Source organism: Aptenodytes patagonicus, chromosome 7 (genome assembly GCF_965638725.1).
Source record: "Aptenodytes patagonicus chromosome 7, bAptPat1.pri.cur, whole genome shotgun sequence".
NCBI classification, from domain to species: domain Eukaryota; kingdom Metazoa; phylum Chordata; class Aves; order Sphenisciformes; family Spheniscidae; genus Aptenodytes; species Aptenodytes patagonicus.
This window is the reverse complement of record NC_134955.1, coordinates 4681099-4702779: the sequence shown is the minus strand read 5'-3', so window position 1 is coordinate 4702779 and position 21681 is coordinate 4681099. Positions and strand designations below refer to the sequence as shown.

The window sequence follows — 21681 nt, the reverse complement described above, 5'->3', positions numbered from 1 at the left end:
TACTCAGTTAAAGATGTTCTAACACTCAAGGCTAGGAGTGAGTTGTGGAATATACGACTCTTCTGCTAAATGTTATATTCACCATTCTTGGTATTATTCTTGGTATATAACTCACTGCTTTGGTGACAGAGGCACCAACTGGCAAAAACATTTTATTACATGATTAGTCCCTTAGACCCAGAATCTAAAGACCACTCTTGTATTTTCAGACTATGGAGGCTTCCATTTTTTACCCTACAGGATGACCAGATAGACACAGAAAAGGAAATGATACGCAGAGATGAGTGAAGGCACAGATTTCTCTGAAAATATCATTCATAAACTCAACAGCTTGCTTATTCTTTCCTTCCCTGAACCTGGAATCTGAACTTTATACACTAAGTAAAGATCTGCAAAGACTGGGGCTCCTCTAGGATATGAGCAGCAGAAGCCTGAACTGACACAATTCTGCCAGGGACACTTCTCAGCTCATACTCTAGGTGTTTTATAGAAACCATGGCGCTACTCAGAATTTATTTTCCTCCCTTCTAGACCAAAATTACAGCCGTGAGTTTGAATAAAAGTCGTAGTCCAGAGGAAAAGCAATAACTGTTACCACAATAAACACTGCAAAACTCAGGTACAAGCTGATTTATTTGAGGAAAACGCAAGGTGCTTAGTGATACGATGCATTATTAATGCAGCAACAGCTACTGGTGCTTTATCTGAAAAAGAATTTTATACTGTTTTTTGCATCAGCTTCTTTACTATATACTTCCCTAACAAAGAATTAAAAATAAAGTGTCTGACTTTTCAAGAAGGACAGTGTGAAAACATCTAAATATTCAAAATGGACAGAACTAATGGAGGTTTCCAGATTGTGTAAATTAACTGGTTAAGTTAGTGACAAAGCAGCAGCTGGATTCCAGCTTTCTATTTCAGTAAGAGACATTAAATCTTCCAAGTAAGCCAATGCTACAAGAAATGTCACTCACTTACAAAAAATTTACAGAAAAGCAAAGGATGTAAGATGGCCAGACAGGGAAAAGGCTGCCCCAAAAATAAATACGCCATTTACATCTCAAAGATCAGTTTTAACATCAATCTAATGCTGATGTACTTGAGCTAAGAAAAAATGACTGTACTTTCTAGAAGGAACTGAAAACGGACATATTGAATGGAATACTGACTTTGGAGCAAAGAACAAATGCCTTTTCCAGTCAAGGCAGAGGTAAAATGTTGATGTAAAACCTTGTTAATAATTGTCTATCAGTTTATATTTCTGCATACTAACTTGTTCTTCAGACTTCATTTTGTGTGTACAACTATTTTACCCTACACAGAGATGTAAACTCATTTCCTTCCAGTGAACTGTCCCCTAAAAGTTCAGACAGCAAAAAGGTTCAGTAGAAGTACAGAAAATGCCTCACTCTCTCCATCTTGTGGGAATAAATGAATGTTGCAGCATGTGTTTGACCACAATGAACCCTGACTCAGGAAAACATTTAATCATGTACAAGAGTATGTTCATATATGGGAGTATTTTCTTAACACGCACTTAAAACTTCAGTGCTTAAATCCCACTGATTAAATTAACTGTGATAATGAGCTGTCCCTCCAAATGCTTACTGAAACTAGTAGAATATCTTCGGTTGGGTTTTTTTTTCTTTCCCCAAATAATCATGGGAATACAGCATCATTAAACACAACGCAAGAATCACATAAAGCACAGTATTTAAGAAGAGAAGTGAAGGCACTTACCCACTCGTGATGTCATCAGCTCTGATATTCTTGCCCAGCACATCCCCATCGCTCATATAGCCGGTGGCATCCATGGTGATACCTTCCAGATCGATTTCATCACTTCCCTTGTCCGAGATGTCGACGTGGCAAACACTGCTACCGCGAGACGCTAGCTGCCTCCGCAAAGGTGCCGAATACATGTAACGACCCGACTCCGTGTTGATGAAGCGGCTGGCGTTCCCTCGCGGAGGATACCCATTCCCCATCGACGGAGCGTCGCCTGCCTGCAGGCGGGGGCTGGACTGCCCCAGTCTCCACGATAAGGGGGTCGGTCGTCCCGTCAAGCTGAGGATGCTGCGGCCACTTATCTCGGTAGTGACGTTGGTGTCAAACGTAGTTTCCAATGTGCTTAAAAAAAATAAAAGCATTCGATTAAACGCGGCCTGCTGTACAGAGCACCGTGAGATTTCAGGTGATTGCAAGACCCTACACCCTGAACACTCACCAAGTTACAGATTGTAAGTAACAGCATTAACAGAATTTACCTGCTGCAACACCTTGAAAGAGTTAGACCCATTCCTCCAACAGTGTTCTTTAATAACGATACTCTTGCACCCAGGCCACCAAGTGTTCAACATGTATGTGAGAAGACTTAAGCAGGAACTTTTTAAGGGATTATCCACTGTATCAAAGCACAACTTTTTCATCTTCAACCATATATAACTCTATTATACCATAGTTTTGCCACTCGAGGCAAGGAAGTAGGATATTAAGCTGACTAAAGGAAAACCAACTGAAGTACTATTTTTCTGATACATTTTCTTTTTTTGGCTGCATTTATGAAAGTCCTAATACTCTGGAGACATGTCCAGCACCAAGATGGTAGCTATTTCTACATTGAGGAAAAGATTAAATGAAAAAATAAGAAGAAAGGCAAAACAAACTTATTTTTCAAAATCTATTTTATATATTCATGAATTGAATATATTTTTCAAAATATTGATAGTATTTATACAGAGCTCTGGTTACAAAAGCATTTTAGGTCACAGCCTGTAAATACAGCTTTTGACAAGCATCAGCTATAATAAATCTTCCATTCTCCGTGTCTGAGCGTGCGAATACGTTGCATCCCTTCCGACAGTAATGCTAGTATGGTCTGAGAATGCTGCGACCACTTATCTCGGTAGTGACATTGGTGTCAAACGTAGTTTCCAATGTGCTTAAAAAAAATCAATGCGTTTGATTAAATGTAGACTGCTATATGGAACCTTAAAAATGGGACTGCTGTACCATGAGATTTCAGGTGATGTATATAGATTGCAAGACTACACTCTGAACACTTGCAGCTTCATTGCAGCTAATCCATAGCTGCAACTTCTTTTACCCACATGAACTCCCATTTTCCTTTCCTGCTCAACTAACATAGTCTTATTTCTTTTTTTATTGTGGATATTTGTTAAAATAAGCAGCATTGTACTATTCGCAATACGATGTTACGTACATGCTGCAAAAACCCATGTATCCTGCGGTTATAGTAATTACATTAATTGAAATTTGAAAAGAAAAATAGCATTGGGAGTTCATCTTTGCAAGCTCTGCCTCAGTTTTAGTTACAAATCCAAAACACGAAGTGTTCCCCCAATGAACTCGTTCAGGGCTGCAGTCCATAAGGCACTGAGCACTAAGTAGGACCCTGACCTCATTAGGGGCCAAACAGCTTATTCTCCCAAGCCTCCCATTCAATACTGAAAAGATCTGAGTCACAGAATGTTTAAATGTAGTAACAGTCTTTGTTTATTTAGAGCATATTTTAAATATTGCTGAAGATTTATAAACGTTGCTTTACAAAGAAAAAGCAGTCATACACATGGATGACTAATAATATTAGAAAAATTTGTTTGTCCAAAGATTGGTCAGGAATTCAAGTTATGCACTTTATCGAGTGGGTCAAGCACAGTTCACCTGCTTATTTAAACAAAATATTACACATACGGGGAGAGGGGTGTAATGCACTGAAGTTGTTCAAGAGTAAGATGAAGAAACCTTTTAAACTGTAACCTATATTCAAACATCACCTAACACATTTAACAAGCACTAATTATTCTCCACCTTTGATTCTATATACAACCCGCCACCACCAATTACTCATCGTACATCTCAATAAACACTGAACATAGTTCAGAATCTGTGCTTTAGAGACAGAAAGTACAAGATCAGGATCTTCAACTGTCAGCGTTAATCATTTTTCAAGGATGCAACCCAGCCAGATCTAAGAGGTGTAAAGTAAGAGCACAATGATTTCCATTTTCTTATAAACAAAGTCATGCCATTACCTGTGAGTGACCTGGGTTCCCCGTAAACTGGACATCGTTTCCTCTAAGTTCTGTCGAAGATCGGCAATGTTTTTCACAGTTCGCAGTCGCCGAGTTTCTGGATCCTCTCCTACAGGGAAAATAAACCCTTAGAAAGGATAAGGCAGGAAACAGCACAGAACTGAGCCGTTACCTCTGCCTGAATCTGTCTCAAACGCATTTTTTCTGACTTTCTGTTATTTAACACTCTAAACTGATTACGATGCACATACCATTCCCCTACGGCAGGCACCTGCCGCAGCCGGACTGAGAATAAGCTCTGTGCTGTTAACTTTATTTCACAGGCTGCCTTTGCACCACATGTTTCTGTATTGTCGTTTCCCCGTATGACCCAATTTAAATTCTGGTTAACCTTCAACCTCATTAGAAGATATACCCCATCAATACGACCCTTTCCATCTCATACAATGACACAATTAACATCAATCCGATACAGCCAATTTCTCCAGCGCTGTATTTTCACTAGACCTTCTTTTTCCCGTTTTAAATAGATCTCATTCTACAACAGCAGCTTTCCAATAAAGTAAATCGTGTTGACTGGGTGCTCCATGCTGAGTGATGTTTTAGGTAATACAGCAAAAGTTTTTGCTTGTCCACAGCACAACACGGTTATCATTACTTAAATGTGCTACATGACACGAAGTTGGGGGGTGACTTTTACTTTCCCTGGCATTTAGAAATCCTGTTCTTTCAATACTCTGTTCTAAAACATGTTTATGTCCTGTTCTTTAACTCTCAAAGCAGAGTTTATATACATTAAAAAAGTCCTCCTAGTGCCTCAGCATAATTTATTTTTATAAAATTAATAATTTAATTAGTGCCTCAGCATAATTTATTTACTTGCTCTCGGCTGTCAATTAAGAAATGCTTTCGTTGCTAACTCAGATGAGCTTTATATAGTTAAACCTTCTAAGAGGTTGAAGAGAAGTGAATTTCTAGTAGTGCCAACATATTCTTTGTAAGCTGAATGCTGAAACAGAAAACATCCAAAAAGACGTCACAAAACTTCTGTTGGGCACCGAAGGAAATTATTTCATTCTAGTGGGTTTACAACTCACGACTAAAGAAAATACTACAGCATATTTAAAACCTTCCAAATTTTGTATCCGCCTTCTCTACACAAGTGATGCATTCTTAAGCTGCCAGGATACTGGTCGTCCATGCGATTGCTAGTTTAGATGGTTATCTATATATTACATAAATCAGAAGCGTTAAGGAACAGATAAATGAGCCATAAATTTTCTGTTGTTGGAACTTTCCACATTCTTTGCTTTAAACTTCATGTTTCTGAGAGATGCCAGACTGGTGGCACAAAAAAACCAAGTCACATACTCTTGCCTGCAAAGCAGCAGTTAGCGCAAACTACTCACCAAAGTGCTGGAGCCCCGACTACGGGGACCTATCTAGGGAGGGAAAGATAGATTTTAAAATTTAAACAATCATTAGCCTTTCTGAGACAAACAACGATGGCTCAGGTAGCGTCCACGTTAGCAATTTTTTATTAATGGGTCTCTACTCCCTGGGAAATAATCTCCCTGAGACACTTAGGCCTAATTCACCTAATTCTCCCTAATTCACTTAGGCCAAATGGTCAAACAATTCTGATCTGGCTGGACTGGAAAGAGCCGCCTAACAAGACCGATTCCTTGAGCCAATGGGTCTCTGGGACAGAAAACATTTTCTACGCTCGTGGATCTACGAATTTTTGCAGTAAAGAACATAAAATATTTATAGGCCTTTAGCCTAACAAAGGTCACAGTGCTCTTTCACAGGTCATTTCTCTCATAGATACGAAGGCAAACGTTAGGTAACTTCTTAAGAGAAGATACATGAGACAAATTAAACCAATTTCCATTGAGATCACTCTTACACCTAAATTGATACCAATTTTTTACTCAAATGACATTCAATTCCTTAAATTGTAAGTATACTTAAAAGACAGACATTGGCTAGTGCCACTAGGACATAATTATTAAATCACTTAGCTCTTAATGAACAGGCAGTACCATTAAACTATTCAGCTTCCAGTTTTCCCTACCTATGCTCTCTTTTGTTTTATATGTGCTTTTAAATTAAAAGCATCAATAGCTGCTACGTAGGGAGAGAAGAAATCTGTCCCTTATTTCTTCTAATTTATTTGGGTTGAGGGACCGTTCTGTTTTGTTTGCTCCTTCTCCCCTAAGATCCCTTTATGGACTGCTGCCGTCTGCGGGGTTTGGCTGCACACAGCTGGGTTTTGCATCTCCGTTGTTGGAGGCTGTCAGCTCTCTGCCATTTCTGGATCCCAAAACTTACATATTCTACTTGAATAATAGTTTGTATTTACGTAACACCTGTCATTAAAGACTAAAGACCTTTTGTGATCTATAAGTACTTCTCAGTTTAGAGGCTGAAATACATCTAGGCTAGGCAGTATGATGAGTAAGAGGGAATACTGAAAAAGTTTAAGCAGCTGGACATTCTGCGTTTCTTACTTTGAACTAGCTCTCATATTCAAGTAAGAACCCAAAAACGTTCTCAAGGACTTTATCCTTTGTGCCATTTATGTGCCTTTTAAATATTCAATCCACCTATATATAAATCACACACAAAGATATGCTCATTTATGCATTCCTGCAGCCCTTTTCCTCGCCAATGACTCTGCCTCTTGGCTTTGCCATCAGCATACGTGCACACAGGTACAAACACAGCATTGACAGAATATGTAATGCCGTATGAAATTAATCCAATTGTGAAACTTTTAGCCACATGTTTTTTTCAAGCAGGACAATCAGTTTCAAAATTCACATTAAACTGGAGGACACCAAGACTATGTAGATGAAAAAACCTGAGATATTCTACTGATGAGATATACTGCAATAGTATGCAATAAGCAAAGTCACAGACACTGCTGAAATTGGAATAGGAGGAGACTTGGCTGTGACTTTAAAAGCACATTTTAGATCTGTAGTAGAATATGGTTGCTAAAAATTGCTTTGTTGTATTGATAAGCTTAAAAATTATTGCTAATTATCATATACTTCTTACAGTAGCAGGAATTCTAGATAAACATATGAAGTACTTTCGAATTTAGACTGCTAGTATTCTAATTACAATCACTTTCAGCTTCTGTATGCTGGACACAGTAAACTGAAGTCGGATTTTGGTCTTATTGCTGCAAAGACCACTTCTCAAATTGATCATATTCATGTGAGTGAATACTGAGATTCCTCAAAACCTTTAAACGAACTAAAAAAAATCAAGGAAATTAACTTAATCTCTTCTGTAAGCTCTGAAGCAAAGTTTTAAAAGTAAAAACTTTAAGTATCAAGTGTTTGGGAATACTTAGGATCCTCATAATAGCTTAATCCTAAAAGGTGCTGCACATCTAGAAAAACATTAAATACTCAAAATTCCTAATGATTTCAAGAAATTTGGGGGGCCCACGATTGTGTAGAACTTGAGCATCTAGTATTTGGGTTATTGTCACCCGGTTTCCATTGCTGAAGAGCCGAAAGAAATATCGTAACTTATAAGAAGTAAATCATTAGGAATAAAACAAATTAAATCCCCCCTAAAGAGGGAGGTCCTGACTTCAAACTTGCTTTAGCCCATTCTTATTTAACCAGACCACAGTCAGTAAGTCGTATTGCAAGACGTACCTGAGAGGTCTTCGAGAGCAGGCTGTCCAGTTTTGACGTAAAGAGCAGAATCCATGCTGACCCCTCCTGTGCTGGCCTCGGCTGTTACGTTCCCTTCATTGTCTGTCTGCGATCTGAAAGGCAAAACAAAATAGAGACGTGCAGTCACCCTCCATCAAAAGTATCTCAAGTATAACAACTAGACAACTGCACCCGCCATCAGCCGCTCTGTCCCTCTCTCCAGAATAGACCAGCAGACTGATTTTACATAATTCATTAGTCCCATGTTGAACTGTCCTAGAAATGGAAACAAGCACTCAGCTGCAAAAAATAAAAAATTCATAGTCAAAGATAGGCTTCACAGCTCTTCAGTCAGGGCCTTAAGACACTTGGATTTCCAGCTAAATTTTAATTATCAATAACATCAGTTGTCGTGGCTAATCTGATCCTCTCTACTAAAGTCTGTATTGCATAAATATAAAGCAGGTAGGGTGAGATGGCATGTTACACTCCTGCTAATTTCCCTTCAATAACTACCAATGTCACTCATCTAAAATAAATGACTGGGTAAAAGCAACTTCAGACTCCAATTCATTGTCTGACATTGTGGCTGTCAGGTAATGAAAGGTGATGTCGTAAGAATCTATTGTCAGATTTGAGTAATATATCTTGACTCATTTCATTTTACTAGTTGCACTGTGTTTTGCTTGTAGAGCCACATCAACAAGCGGCTGGCAGTTCTCCTGTCCGAAGGGTAAGTGCTGTACAAAAGTGAAAGCACAGCAGGGAATTTCTATTGCAATATTCTTAATTTCAGTTGACCCTATATGAAATGTAGAACAATTTCTCATGTCTTTAACTTAAAAAAAAAAAACCCCAAACAAAAAGTAAGTCTATAGGCAGCTGAAAAGTGTAGATTAAAGTAACCTTAACTGATAGCAGAAAAAGCTTGAGACTACTACTGCAATGCATTAGCAAGTGCATTTTGCAGATTCGAAAAAGGGTCTGGATAGTAAATTTATAATAGTGCTATATGTTTGCCTTGAAAATCAATACAATTTGACTCTTCTCTTTCCTTTTAAAGCCAGCAAGATCATACGGTTCGGCCTTTTTTCCTCCAATGCTGAAAAGACCAGACTGGTTTTTCAATTTCTCAGCATTTTCTCCAGCTGCCAATATGTAGTTTCATTACTGTGTTTTATAAAAAGTGAAATAAATACTGTCTAGAGTTTATCAGTATGTTTGGATTATAGAAAACGTATGGATTACATCTGCTTTTGCATTTTAGATGATGACATCTATGTTCAAACTGAGATGAACACCAAGTAGGGTGCTTTTTACTTTATCTTTTGATAGGATATTGTAGTGATAATCTTAACAACCCAAAGCATCATGAACACGTTTTTGCAGGTTATGAGGGATAAACAATAAAGCAATCAGTTTGCAATCACAATTTTCTACTAAATTATGGATTAAAATAGTACAAACTGCACTGGGAATTTTTAACTCAAAACAAATCTCCAGAAATTACTAGTAGTAGATCCCACCTTCAGCCAAAGAGGCAACAGTAATGCTGATGTACATAGATGAATGCAAGAGCTAGGGAAATCCAGAACACATACTATTAATACAAGTTTTAGTCAGATTAATTTTTCCCAACTGGTTCATTTTCATGTGACCGCATCTTAGAAGGACACCTGGCATTTTATTCCATACACACAGGGAGAACACTCAAGGGGTGAGAAGACTCAAGGGTCGCTCTTCCCATTTTGCATTCCTATGTAGGGCTTTGGCATCCCTCTCCTTCAGGTTAATCCCATTTACATTCACTTCTGTTTAAAAAATGTGGCCAACCATTCCTTACGCTACATCTGCCAAGAGATCAAAGGCAAAAATGGTGCCTTTGATGGTACTATACCAAAAAAATGATGGGAAAAGGCGACAAAAATGACCAAAGGTGATGAACAGCATCTCTACAAGTAAAAACTAAACAGGCTAGGACACCTTAGCCTAGAAAAGACACATCTTAAGGGAGGGAAGGATATGACAGAGGTCTCTCAAATCATGAACAGCAAGAAGATGATGAAGACAGAACAACCGCTTGCATTCTCTTCCTATGAAAGAATTAAGTGGTGTCAAAGAAAACTAGGAGATGGCTGTCAAAACCAAAAATCCCACCATCTGACTGAGGAATTTCTTGCACCGTGGTCAGGCTGGGGGAGCACGTCCTTAGGAAACTTTGTTATTGATTTCCCTCTTGTTACTTTTCCCTACGTATCCTCTACTGCCATTGTCAAACAGAAGATGCTGGACTAGATGGAGGTTAGTTGTGACCCCATATGGCTGCTCTTTTGCTTATCTCATTCAGGGTTAATGCACAGAACAGCAGACTTTATGCCTGGCCTTACCTATACTACGGGATTTTTATTTTTATTTTATTTTTTTAAGATTTCCCATTACTGCTTATAGTGAGGCAGCTCCACCACTGTTAGCCACACTGAAGAGAATGAGTGTATCTATGTCGTAAATTGACGTTGCTACAGCTTTTAAAAGCTATGATGCATAAAACAAACCTAATCCACACGGTAGAAAAACATGTAAGAGCAGTACCTGGTCAAGAAGGTGTTAGCATTCTCATCTTAACTATTAGTAGGGTCAGATACAACAATTATTCATCCTCCTATCTATCACAACTTCTTATACATCTTAGTCTGATGGCCTTCACCAACAGTTTTTGGGTAAATGTATGAATTGCCTACTCTCCTGAAGCAAGAAACTTTTATATGACGTGGCATTCATCTTGCTGCCTCACCCCCCTGAAAGAGTGTCCAAAATGAATCTTCCTATCTAAGCGTCACGTTCAAAACAGTCCACTGGAGAAGTTCACCATACCTGTACATGAAGGGAGCTACCGTGGCAGTGTTCGGGTGGCTGTATTGCTGTTGGGGATGAGGTAGCTGAACACTCACAGTATTGCTCCCTGTGGTGTGTGTCGTCGCGGCGGGTCCGTTGACAGCTTGGCTGCTGCTGCTGCTGTTGAGGCCTCCTACGCCTTTTCCTTCTGAAGAGGCTAGGCTGGACGAGGAGCTGGAATGCCTGCTGTCCAGCTGAGACTTCTGATGAGAGAGCCCCGAGCCGGCTTTCCCGCTGCGGCTTCTCTCACCTTCCTTTGCAGGAACGGGGGCACTTGAGGATTTCCCTGTGGTGGTTTTCATTCCTGGTTTTGGTATTCCACTGTGCGAAGGGGCAGAGGCTTCCTTCTTGGCACTATTCAGCTTTCCTCCTTTAGGGATAAAGCTTGCGATCTTGGAGGACTTTTTTGGCATCTCTGTTGTTGCTAGTGCTGTCTGTTCTTCTTTTGGTTCCTCTTTCACGTCCAGCTTTTCAGTGACAGATGTTCTCTTTGCAATGTCTTTACTTTTATCCTTTTCCTTCTCTTTCTGTTTCTCTTTATCCTTCTCATTGCCCTTTGGAGAACTTTTCTTATTAGTTAGTGCCCTGCTAAAAGTCCTTTGTGCAATTCCCTTGAGTGCAATTTTGGGACTACTGGACATCGATCCGGGATTGTTCACATTCTGATTCGCGGCATCAATTTCTTCGCTTTCCTCAAAGCTGAGAAGTGTCTCTAGCTTTTCACAACTGTTGTCCCGAGACCCCGGACACTCGAGTGTTGTCCCTCCTGCTTTGGAGCCCCCTTTGCTATTGAAGAGTTTTAATTTTTCAAGCATGGATTTTTGACCGTTGGGAGTTGTTTTGGCGATTTCCGACGGTGGCTTTGGAGGCTCCGATACGGGCTGCTTTACGGATAACATGGAAGACGTAGCTGTGTGCTTAGCACTAAGGGACTTGCTGCGCCAAGGCTTAATAGCAGAGCTGGGCTGAGGGATGGCTGATGAGTTATTGCAACTAACAGTACCGCTGCAGCTTTGAACTGAGGATGAGACATTTTCATTCATTCCTGTGGGCTGGGAGGCTGTACTGTCTGCAGGATCTGGAAAAAAACCAAAAAACAACCCAAAAAACCAACACAGTAGTACCTGATATTATAGCTAGCCTGAGATTCTTTCTGTAATGAAACATTAGGAACTTTACACTAAAAACATGAATAAGATAGACACATAGCACTATTTTCAACATCAGTATCACTTAAAGAAAATAAAAGCCAGTTTTCTTTTCCTACCCAGCAGAACAGCAATGAGCTCCTACTATGTAATTTACATTTACTTGCTGTTTCAAGGAAAAAAAAAAAAAAGAGCCTCCTCCAATTCAAACCAAAATGAGTTTTGCAATGTGTTCTCCCTTATTAAGTTCATAATACTTTTTCATTAGCAAAAACACAGCACTGTTTTCTAACTAAGGGTTCCCTCTGCTTTTGGCAAAATACTTGCTGTCCAAGTTTGATTCTTAGAAAAACCTCAAACATATTAAAAAAATGCAAGAGTAAGGAAAAAATTAAAACTGAAGTCCTTTCAGTTATTGGGGGGGCACGGGGGGATGAGATCTTCATATGCAAAAGGTAGAAGAAAACTCCATGTACAAAAATAAAACCAATTGTGTCCTTATGCGATGAACCTAAATGAAGTATTACCACATATCTTAATGCAGCTGTAAGAGAAACCAGTGCAGTAACTGTACAGCCCTCCTCCCTCAGAGAAAGCAAATCTTTTATTTATTTAGTTCCTTTTCATGTTACTTGTTCTTGTTAAGAAATTAGTTGAGAGCTTAAAGAGAGCTTGAAAAATCACACTCACCTACCAGTGGCCACTTCTCCTCTGAAGTTTCTCTTTGCAGAGTTTCCTTTCTGGAGACGTTACTCTCTCAATTATCACAAATATGTTTTCTGTTAAACTGCTCATGTTTCCAATTAACTTTTGTCATCTATGTCTGTTCGCCTGCCCAGCAGCCTGCTGGGGATTAACGGCTCTTACCTATATTTCCCTGCCCACTAGCAATAAAGTAAACTGTGTATAGAGCTGCATTTTTTTAATTCAAAAATCAACAGCGGTTGAGAGCGTGCGTTTTCGGCAGCAGGAGCAGCCCTGTGAATTCAGCCCTGTAAATCATGAGCCGCTGCAACCACACAGGGACTGTTTTACTTCACTTTCAGCTGCTCAGTGAAGATACGGCTCTGTTAACCTCCCTCCTCTGATCCAAACCAGATCTACTCAAGATTTGAAGCACATACATCTTCCTGACTTAGCACAGAATCGGGTTTCTATGAGTATTAGAGACTCCTTAATAATAAACTCAGTCATTTCACGTGGTTATGGACAAAGTGGGGTAGCAGGAATTAATGATACTTTAAAAAATATTACTGAAGTCAGAAGATTTCCAGGACTCTGTTATTAACCAGTAACTATTATATTGGCCGGTTTTGCTAGTCCTTTTCCTATGGCAAACTACCCACAAGGAGATGGAAGGAAGCAAGAGCCGGATTACAGACACAGAAAGGAATCGTACTTCTTTTAAGCTAGTGCCAGCCTGCTGACTTCCAGGGCATTACTCCTGGTTTACTCTAGTACAGAAGGGAAATAAAGCCACCAAATGTCCCAAACAGCAATGCCACCTGGTCCTCTAGTTGCTCTGCTCAAGCCTGCTAAATTCAATCCGACGGGTTAAGGAGAACTAAGAAGTGATAGCGTAGGAGTCGCAGTGACTCCCAGTGCAAGGGAGAGCAGTGACCCACCATCACAGCGCTCTGCCTGCAGACAGGAGAGAGGAAGGAAGGTCACAACCACTTCAGAAGCTGTTGGAAATGTTACTCCCTCTGCTTTCAAAAGCTGTGCACCATTGCTTTTGTCTTCATGCCTCTTACCATACACCGCTGCTTTGTTATTATTTTTATTTCCTGAAGTCCTCCTACCCATTAAAGTCTACTTCCCATCGCAACACTACACCATGCTCCTTTTGTAAACCCAGAACAAGCAAGCCGTTGTCTCAGCCTGGCTTCCACAGAAGATGCCCAAGCAATGTAATGAAAGCTTCATGAAACTCCCAGTTGTGCATCATTTACAATTAATTTGTTTAGCTTCTTCTAAAAAAATAATAATTACCCATCTCAGTATTGGCATACTTCTACAGAAACTGGAGATTCACAGTACTTCCAACACTAAGTTCCTACGCCAAATGCTTTCTGGCCTAATCACGCTAAAAAAAAAATCTCAGCACAAAGCATACCCATGCCCATAAATCATCAGAGCCATCTGTGATTCATGAATATGCCTAGGACGAATTTACAACTGGATCCAGGGATGATCCTAACGTACTAATCAATATGGGCAGGGAACGTTTTACTTTCCGAGAAAAACTGAGTTGCAGGGAGTAACGGGACTGGGACAATGTAAGGGTGACAAACTGAAAATTACTGGTAAGGGATCCATCTACAAAGTAGTGCTTATTGCTTCACATACATATAGGGAAGGCAGCATGAAGTGGGCAAAGAGCTAGTTGCACACTCAGGTAGTGCAGTATATGTGGCAACACAAACCCAGCTCGGGGTGAAACGGCGTTCAGTCGGAGCACGCAGCCAACTGAACAGACTTGGAAAAGAAATCTGTGTTCTTCTCCTAAAGGCTCTTAACAACAGTTTGAAAAAATACAGGCAACGTGTATCGGTATGAACAATGCCATCCCACATTCACCAGAACTCAGAGCCTACGCAGAGTCCTCGCGTGAGCTGCGACCCGCAGGCTGAGGCACACGCCTGAGATAAGAGTTACCCGAGTACCAGGCTGCGGTCCATAACCTAGCTGCAAAGTCTGACTCCATCTCAAACACTGAGCTAGCTGTTAACACACTGCAGATCAGCCGCGGGAGCAGAAACCGGAGGCAACCCACGTCAAAACAGGCTTCCTATGAGCTCTACAATGTTTTCCTGGAAGTGAATGGAAGGTGTCGGTTCATTTGGGACGTCAACTTCATCCTAACAGCCCAGGTGAGTGCTCCAGTCCACGGACTTTTGAGGAAAAGGCTTTGCTTGCATCAAGTGAAATAGCTTTTTTATTATCAAGCATTTCTCAAAATTTATTTCCCAACAAAATCCAGAACTTTTTCATTTCTCCTGTCTCTGAATGTTTTCAGGATTTTTTTTTTTTTTAAATTCTGTTTGGTCACTGACCAAAATACACTTTTTTTGTTTGCTTGCTTTTAAACACAGCATTTGCTTTGTCCCCAAATCTCCCACATACACCCTCCTATTTGGAGCTTAACTGTGCTTCCGTTGCCAGTGGCGTAGGATGAGTACAATGTAACTCCATTTGCAGAGTTGCTCCTCATTTACAGACATGTCAGAGAAATCAGAGTTAGGACAACAATACTACAACTGTAACATTTAAAAAAATGAATATATGGGGACGTTTGCGTAATTTTCAGAGTCTCTACTTAACATTTTCCAGGAAGTAAATTCTACGAATGTCAGATGCTACACATCCAATATCAATGAAAAATATTTAGAAACTCTTAAATATACATGTTAAGCTTTGGGAAAGGAAAGAAGATACTTTCTTATACAAGTACAGTGGATTTTGATTCATACTCAGGTCAAATACAGTGAAACTGGAAATTCAAAGTCCTCAAGTTTTTGTTACATTGCACCATGCAAAGTTGATGCAAGAAATAAAAAGCTCACCATAAAACACACTCATGAAAAATGGCCCCAGCTTAAGAAAACTTCTGTCTTTTTAAGATTCTCTGTTTCTTTCTTACAAACAAGTCTGCTGGCTCTTACTCCTCAGACCAGTCTTGGTAAACGAAAAGGGTTCTGCTGCCAGAATGGAGATTCAAATACTAGGTTTCCTAATGAAGCAGTAACATCAATACATGGATAACGCATCAGCATGCAAAGGGGAAAGTTTTATTCAGCATAGCATAGGCCCTTCTTTCATGAAAAGGAGAGCAGGTTTCATGCATTCAATTAATAAGCTTATTATTGCCCATGTGTTCCTTTGTGAGGGAGATATTTTCTTTCTTCAGCAACCTGCATTAACTAAAACTGATGATAAAAGAAATGTTTTCAAACCCAAGCTACAGTCTACAATAAATAATGATCGCTTTCCTCTTTTCAAAGTCAAATCTTGGCCCGAAATCTATTTTGTTCCTAGCGTTCCTGTTAAAAAAAGATGTTGGTGGTCTAGTTCCAATGCCAATACGCACTGTAGCATGGGTAAATCTGATTTCAACTGCTCCTGCGAAGTCTTAACTGCATCGGCAAACCTACCCATTTGTGATGGAAAAGAAAAAAAAAAAAAGAGTCTGAAGGCTTATGATTTAATTCTTCCACTGAAGTCTTTGAGAGCTTACGTTATAATAAGGTCAGGAGAAAATATATGCAATTTCCCATCATTTGTCATGTTAACTCTAAGCAAGTGGACTTTGATTTGCTATAACTGGAAACTTTCAAAAACAATCATTATAAGCATGAAAGGCAACACAAAGACAAAGGATGTTCTCATAGTTACTTCTCCTTAGGAAGGTCAAGAACTTAACAGCATTTTTATTCATTTTAGAATGAACAAGCTGTCATTTTTTATTTCACAGCTATGGGAAAAATAAGAAGTTCTCATGAAGAGAAATATCTTTTAGTCCAGCCCACAGATTAGATAACCGAGCTAAAAGCAAATCCACAACCAAATTCTAATTTAGGAAGTAAAAGCAAATCTGCTCTATGACATTATAGTGTCAGAACTGCAGAAACCAGTGTGGCAGCTTCATTTCCCATCTAGAGGAATAACTGGTGAGTCTTGACCCTTCCCATCCAGCCACCAGAAGACTCTCCTTCAAACTACTACAAATAAGAGTCCTACAGAGAAAAGCTTTTTAGCTGAGCTATTCTCTTCCTTCAAGTAATGATTTATCGTGTTCAGCAAACCCCTGAAGTATGGAAATGCCTGCATTTCTGCCAGGAGCTGACTATAAAAATCACAATCTTTCCATAATCCAAACCACAAGCAGGTAGAGCAGAACGTTCCCAACAAGAGCAACCTGGCACACAGCCCTTCCTCAAAATAAGCACAATTCTTCTGGCCCACGGAAGTTTCTATTTCGATTGTAACGCTGTTGACCGGAGAGAACTACAGCTGGGTGGAAGGGACTGGCTGATTTACTGGCTCTGGGTGGGCAAGAGGCATGGCCTCCACCCGCACGATGACCAAAGCTTTGTGTTGTCTCTTCTACTCTGGACCACAAGAAAAAGCAACAAAAACGTTTTCTTAAAGCAGAGATTGCCAGACAGGGAAATTCTGCATAACCTGAGAAAAGCCCGGATAGGAAACATTTTGCTTTGCTGAGGACAAAAACTTCACCAAGCTGAGCAGAATCGGTTCCTTCAACTTCAATCCACTGGCTTTCCCTTTAGGGGTGATTTAATTTGTTCTAACACGAGACAAAAATTACCTTTACTCCTTGATATTTTTCCTTCCTTCCATCGTATCTACTTCTTCAATCCCAGTGCTGTAAACTCTGTAGCTTCAATAGCAGTTCCATGTATTCACACAGATGTGTTGTACCTCTGAAAACCCGTACCGAAGCCCGTGGACATGTCAGTAACCCAACTTCCACATTTCTGTAAAGTCCCCTTCATTCACACAGAGCTCCAGTACATGGAACAACAGTTCTGCTGTTGACTGGTTTACGTCGCCAAGACTTAGTGTTTTTGCTGAGGTGAAGGGAAATAAAACTGGAGCACAGGCGATCCTTTTCTCATTGTCTTGACATAACTGACTAAGACACTTGAATTCCTTGTTGTTTTTGTTTAGTTACTGTAAAATTCAAAAAGCTGTCCACATGACTGCCTAAGAAAGAGGTTGGAGGGACCTCTATCAACCACGTACCGGTTAGATGATCATAAAAATAATGAAACCAAGTTTACTGTGCCATTCAAAACAAGTCGCGCTCTCCATTTAATACTAGACAAATACCATTCTTGTTCATTAGTCTCCATTTTCTTCTCATTATTTGTACAATCAAATCCCCCAAGATTTCTCATAACAGAGTTATTCAAAGCATTAATGAATTCCAGGCAGGCAGCTGTTACGGAGTCTTTCATTAGATTTTATACATAGCTGGAGTGGACAATATGTCCACTTAGCAGCCTTGATCTAACACATCTCTCCTACAGGTACGTTGTATGAAATATGCCATATACACGTTAGTGGTCTGAGAATTGCACTTAGGGACTATTGTCCATTGGCCTATTTTGATTGTTAGTAGTGGCTGCAATCTGGGCTCGGAATGACCATGGAGGTAGAAATGGAGGCAGATTTTTACCAGCGAAGGGACAGGCAATAGGAAAAAATACCTAAGAAAACTCCCATTGATCAGTCAATACGCCAAGCTTAGCTACTTTTTAACTCAGAAATGTCTTGCTCTGCTCGGTGAGAATTCATACAACTGTTCAGCTGTAAACAGTAAAGTGGCGAATACCAATGCATTCTCAAACATGGATAACCTATCTTTAAACAGAGGAGTCGAACCAAACCATAGAGAAATACCAATACTTTACCATCACCTATATTTACACCTATATATGAACATACATAAATATGCAGAAATCTATTACATTTTTATATTAAAACCAGCTGACAGACACATATTACTTTTTATACTGGGGTCTTCTTCATTTCCTCTCTCTGGTCAATGAAACTACTCTACAATCTGTAGCAGCAGGTCTTTCAAACCAGGCCAACGATCTACTATTCATGACAGTAATGAAGGGTTGGGCCATGGCTTTCTGCTCATCAGCCGCTTCAGAGGTGGTGGCAGTTCTCTGGCACCAGTCACAGATTCTTTAGGTATATTTGGTTATGGACGAGGAACAGGCAAAAGGCTCAGTAGCAGAGAAGCCACAAATGGAAGGGACCAGAGAGGCTGGACGATGCTCTTACCCAGGGAGAGGAGGCTTCTACAGGTGTGGTAGAAACGTGCTGGCACTTACAGAAGTCTGTAAAGTGTAAACCACTGCTGTTTACTTTCCTATGATTTAATAGTGAACTGTCGTTTCCATGGCTGTTCTTCTGGCACAATTCACCCAGCAATAAATTTACAAGAAATTGTAAATATTTATTTTAAAAGGAAACATCTAGGAGCTGCAAAGGCCAAGAAATGCTGGCCCAGCTCTTCAGCTGGTATAAATTAACATGGTTCCATTGTCTCCAGTGCAGCTACGCAGATGTACACTGGGCAAGAAGCTTCTTCTCAAGGTTACATTTTACTTCAAAGCTCAGGATTTTTATCCTCATGAACTATACAGTCAAGAACATGTCATTGGCTAATTTTTTTAGGTTGTTTTCCCAAAAACTTTATTTAAATGCATTTTTGGCTTGTTTTAGATATTCCTAAAGCTTATACCAACTATGGCAAAGTTCTGTGGTCTTGTAAAGCTTCACTTCAGCTGCGATTAAGCCTTCAGCCAGCCTTTGTTTAGGCAAAAGAGGACATATGTTTAAATGCCAAATTCAGCCAGTTGAACAGTTGTAAAATTAAGCACAAATATGATTTACTGCATACTCGTATCTTGTCCTATAAACGTCCCATACTGCTTGTTATATTCTGACAGTCTTTAAGCTGTTTTATGGGCACACACCCAACATAAATTTGTCGCTAAAGGTTCGCTAAGATGAGCCAACCTTCCAAAAAAATATATTTGATTAGAAAAGTGAAAGGATGCAAGCAATACCCTCGGGGGGGAAAGGGGGGGAGAGAGAGAGAGATCAATTGCCCGAAGATGAGTATTTTGTTTGACACTAATGACTCTCATGAGGGTCACCTTATGACATAAACCAGTAACCTTATGTTTGGGGAATACAGAGGCATTAATACATTTGGTAAATTGGAGAAACAGACTGAGTCCATAAGATTACATTCATTGAAGTTGACTGAAAAGTTCTGTGCTTAGAAAGGAGAAATTGAATGCCTAAATCTAAAACGTCAAACAATCAGCTATGCAGCAGTACTGCAGAAAAGAAATAGGACTTACAGTAGGCCACAATTGCACACCTCTATAATGTGACACTGAGGAAAAACTAACGTCATTCAGGAATGCATTACGAGTATCATATATAAGACGGAGAACGTAATTATCCCGTCCTACTCAGTGCTAGAGTAAGGCATCAGGTAGAGTGCTGTGTCTAGCCCAAGCACCCCTCTAAGAGAGACTGACAGACTGGAGAGCGGCCAGAAGAGATCATGAAGACATATAAGAGATTTATCACAAAGAACCTATGAGAAGAAGGTTGAAATAGTAGAGGTTGTTTAGTCTAGAAGAGAGAGGACTGAGGGGAGACATTGAAAGCCTTCAAATATATGAAGACTATTATAAACAGGACAGAGATCAAGGAAGGGCAACAACGTGCTTAATTTTTAGCCAAGAAGAATCCTGGTTTTATATTTTTTTAAAAAAGCTAGCTTTAAGACCAAATGGACACTGGAAGGGATACACTTAAGGAGATCGTCAAGTCCCTGTCACGGGACATTTCAGAACAGACTAGCAAACACCTCTCAGGTATAGGTACAGTTGATTTTGCTTCAGAGTTGGAGCACAGACTCCCCTGGTTATGTACAGATGCAATTCTATAAATATATAACATATGTTGCAAACATCGTAATTTTAAACACAGTTCTTTAAACAGAGTTAAAACCAGAAGGCATATCTACACTGCAAAGTTATGATTCAAATGTGTGTAAGGGTTTCAGAAGTAGTTTTAGACTAAGGGACAAACAAAACCCTAGACATTCTCCCAGGAAGAAAATACAAACCAAACCACCAAGTTCTCAGGGTACCTTTCAGATTATCCACACTCCTTCCTTTCTCTCTCTGTTTTTATTTTTTCTCTTGCCACACCAAATTCATGATCTCTGTACTATATTCAAGGCAAAATAAATCATACTGAACATTTGGTAAATACCTTCAATACAATTTATATTTAGAAAACTGGATAGGGTTATTCCAGCATCTGCTTTTTGGTAGTGCCTACAGCAGAACGACAGAAAATACCAACTACTCTGGTTATGGATTTGTCAAGACAAATTATGTGAACTTATTTTACCATCAGTCTGACTTACAGAGAAAACGGTCAGTCAGTAAAAACAGAGAGCACCTCTCGACTGCCAGCACAGGTGGGCACAGAGGCAGCATCCTAAACACTAAGCAGAATATGCTGTTTGCTTCATACCTGACCTAGATGAAACACTTGTACATTTTTAAAGGATGGAATGACTGAAATTTATGAAATAATCATACTCTCACTTTGTCGAGCCAGTCACATTTATTTCCCAGTGAAAATCTGAAAGTGTGGGTAAATTGGTTTCAAATGTTATGGACTTATGCCTCTTTAAAATATAAAACCTTTTCCACTTCTGCAGTCCTTTTAATCTTAGTGACTTTTGCACAGTCTTATCAAGTCAACACTTCAAAAGTAAACATTGAATTAATTCAATTTTCTAAAGAAAGAGAAACCTAAAAAGAAAGCTAAAACCGAGACGGATATAGAACAGGAGTGAAAGTAACTGCTTCAAGAAGTCAAACGAAGGAATTTTTTTCTAAATCTATACGGACACAATTTTCAGTCATGAAGAAAGTTATAACTGCCAAAAAAAAAAAAAAAAATCTTTAACTTACTGCTATCTGTTGCATGAGCCAACTGTTTCATTCTATAAAATCACTTCCCAGCTTTCTGACATCCATACACTGTTCATCGGTAAGGAGAGGAATCTTTCCATTTCAGGAACTCCGCTTATTTATGCTAGTCTCTAGTGAACTGTTAAATCTTTCTGCTGCTCCTGGTTTCAAAAGCCTTCCTCGCTCCAGCTCTCCCTCACCCTCTCTCAGCAGCCTCACAGAGCTGGGCTCAGTGCTAGTCCATCGGCACAGTTAAAACCAATTTCAGTGATGATATGGCAGTTTGTACTAAATGCCTTTTCAGTATCAGCCGAAGTCTATCGGAGTCCTCAGTCGGAAGTCACAGCAGCATACT

General features: G+C 39.7%; 1 protein-coding gene across 7 annotated transcripts in view; it reads right to left on the bottom strand.

Annotated features, from left to right (window-relative positions):
* The window catches only part of NAV2 (neuron navigator 2), a 241580-nt gene that overhangs the window by 103725 nt on the left and 116174 nt on the right, over window positions 1-21681 (bottom strand). For all 7 annotated transcript variants that reach the window (XM_076343813.1, XM_076343814.1, XM_076343816.1 and 4 more), the window contains 4 exons: window positions 10607-11705; window positions 7736-7848; window positions 4056-4164; window positions 1741-2130 (listed from right to left, as the gene is read on the bottom strand). In XM_076343813.1, the coding sequence (XP_076199928.1) occupies window positions 1741-2130; window positions 4056-4164; window positions 7736-7848; window positions 10607-11705 (1711 nt within the window). The remainder of the gene's footprint in view (window positions 1-1740; window positions 2131-4055; window positions 4165-7735; window positions 7849-10606; window positions 11706-21681) is intronic.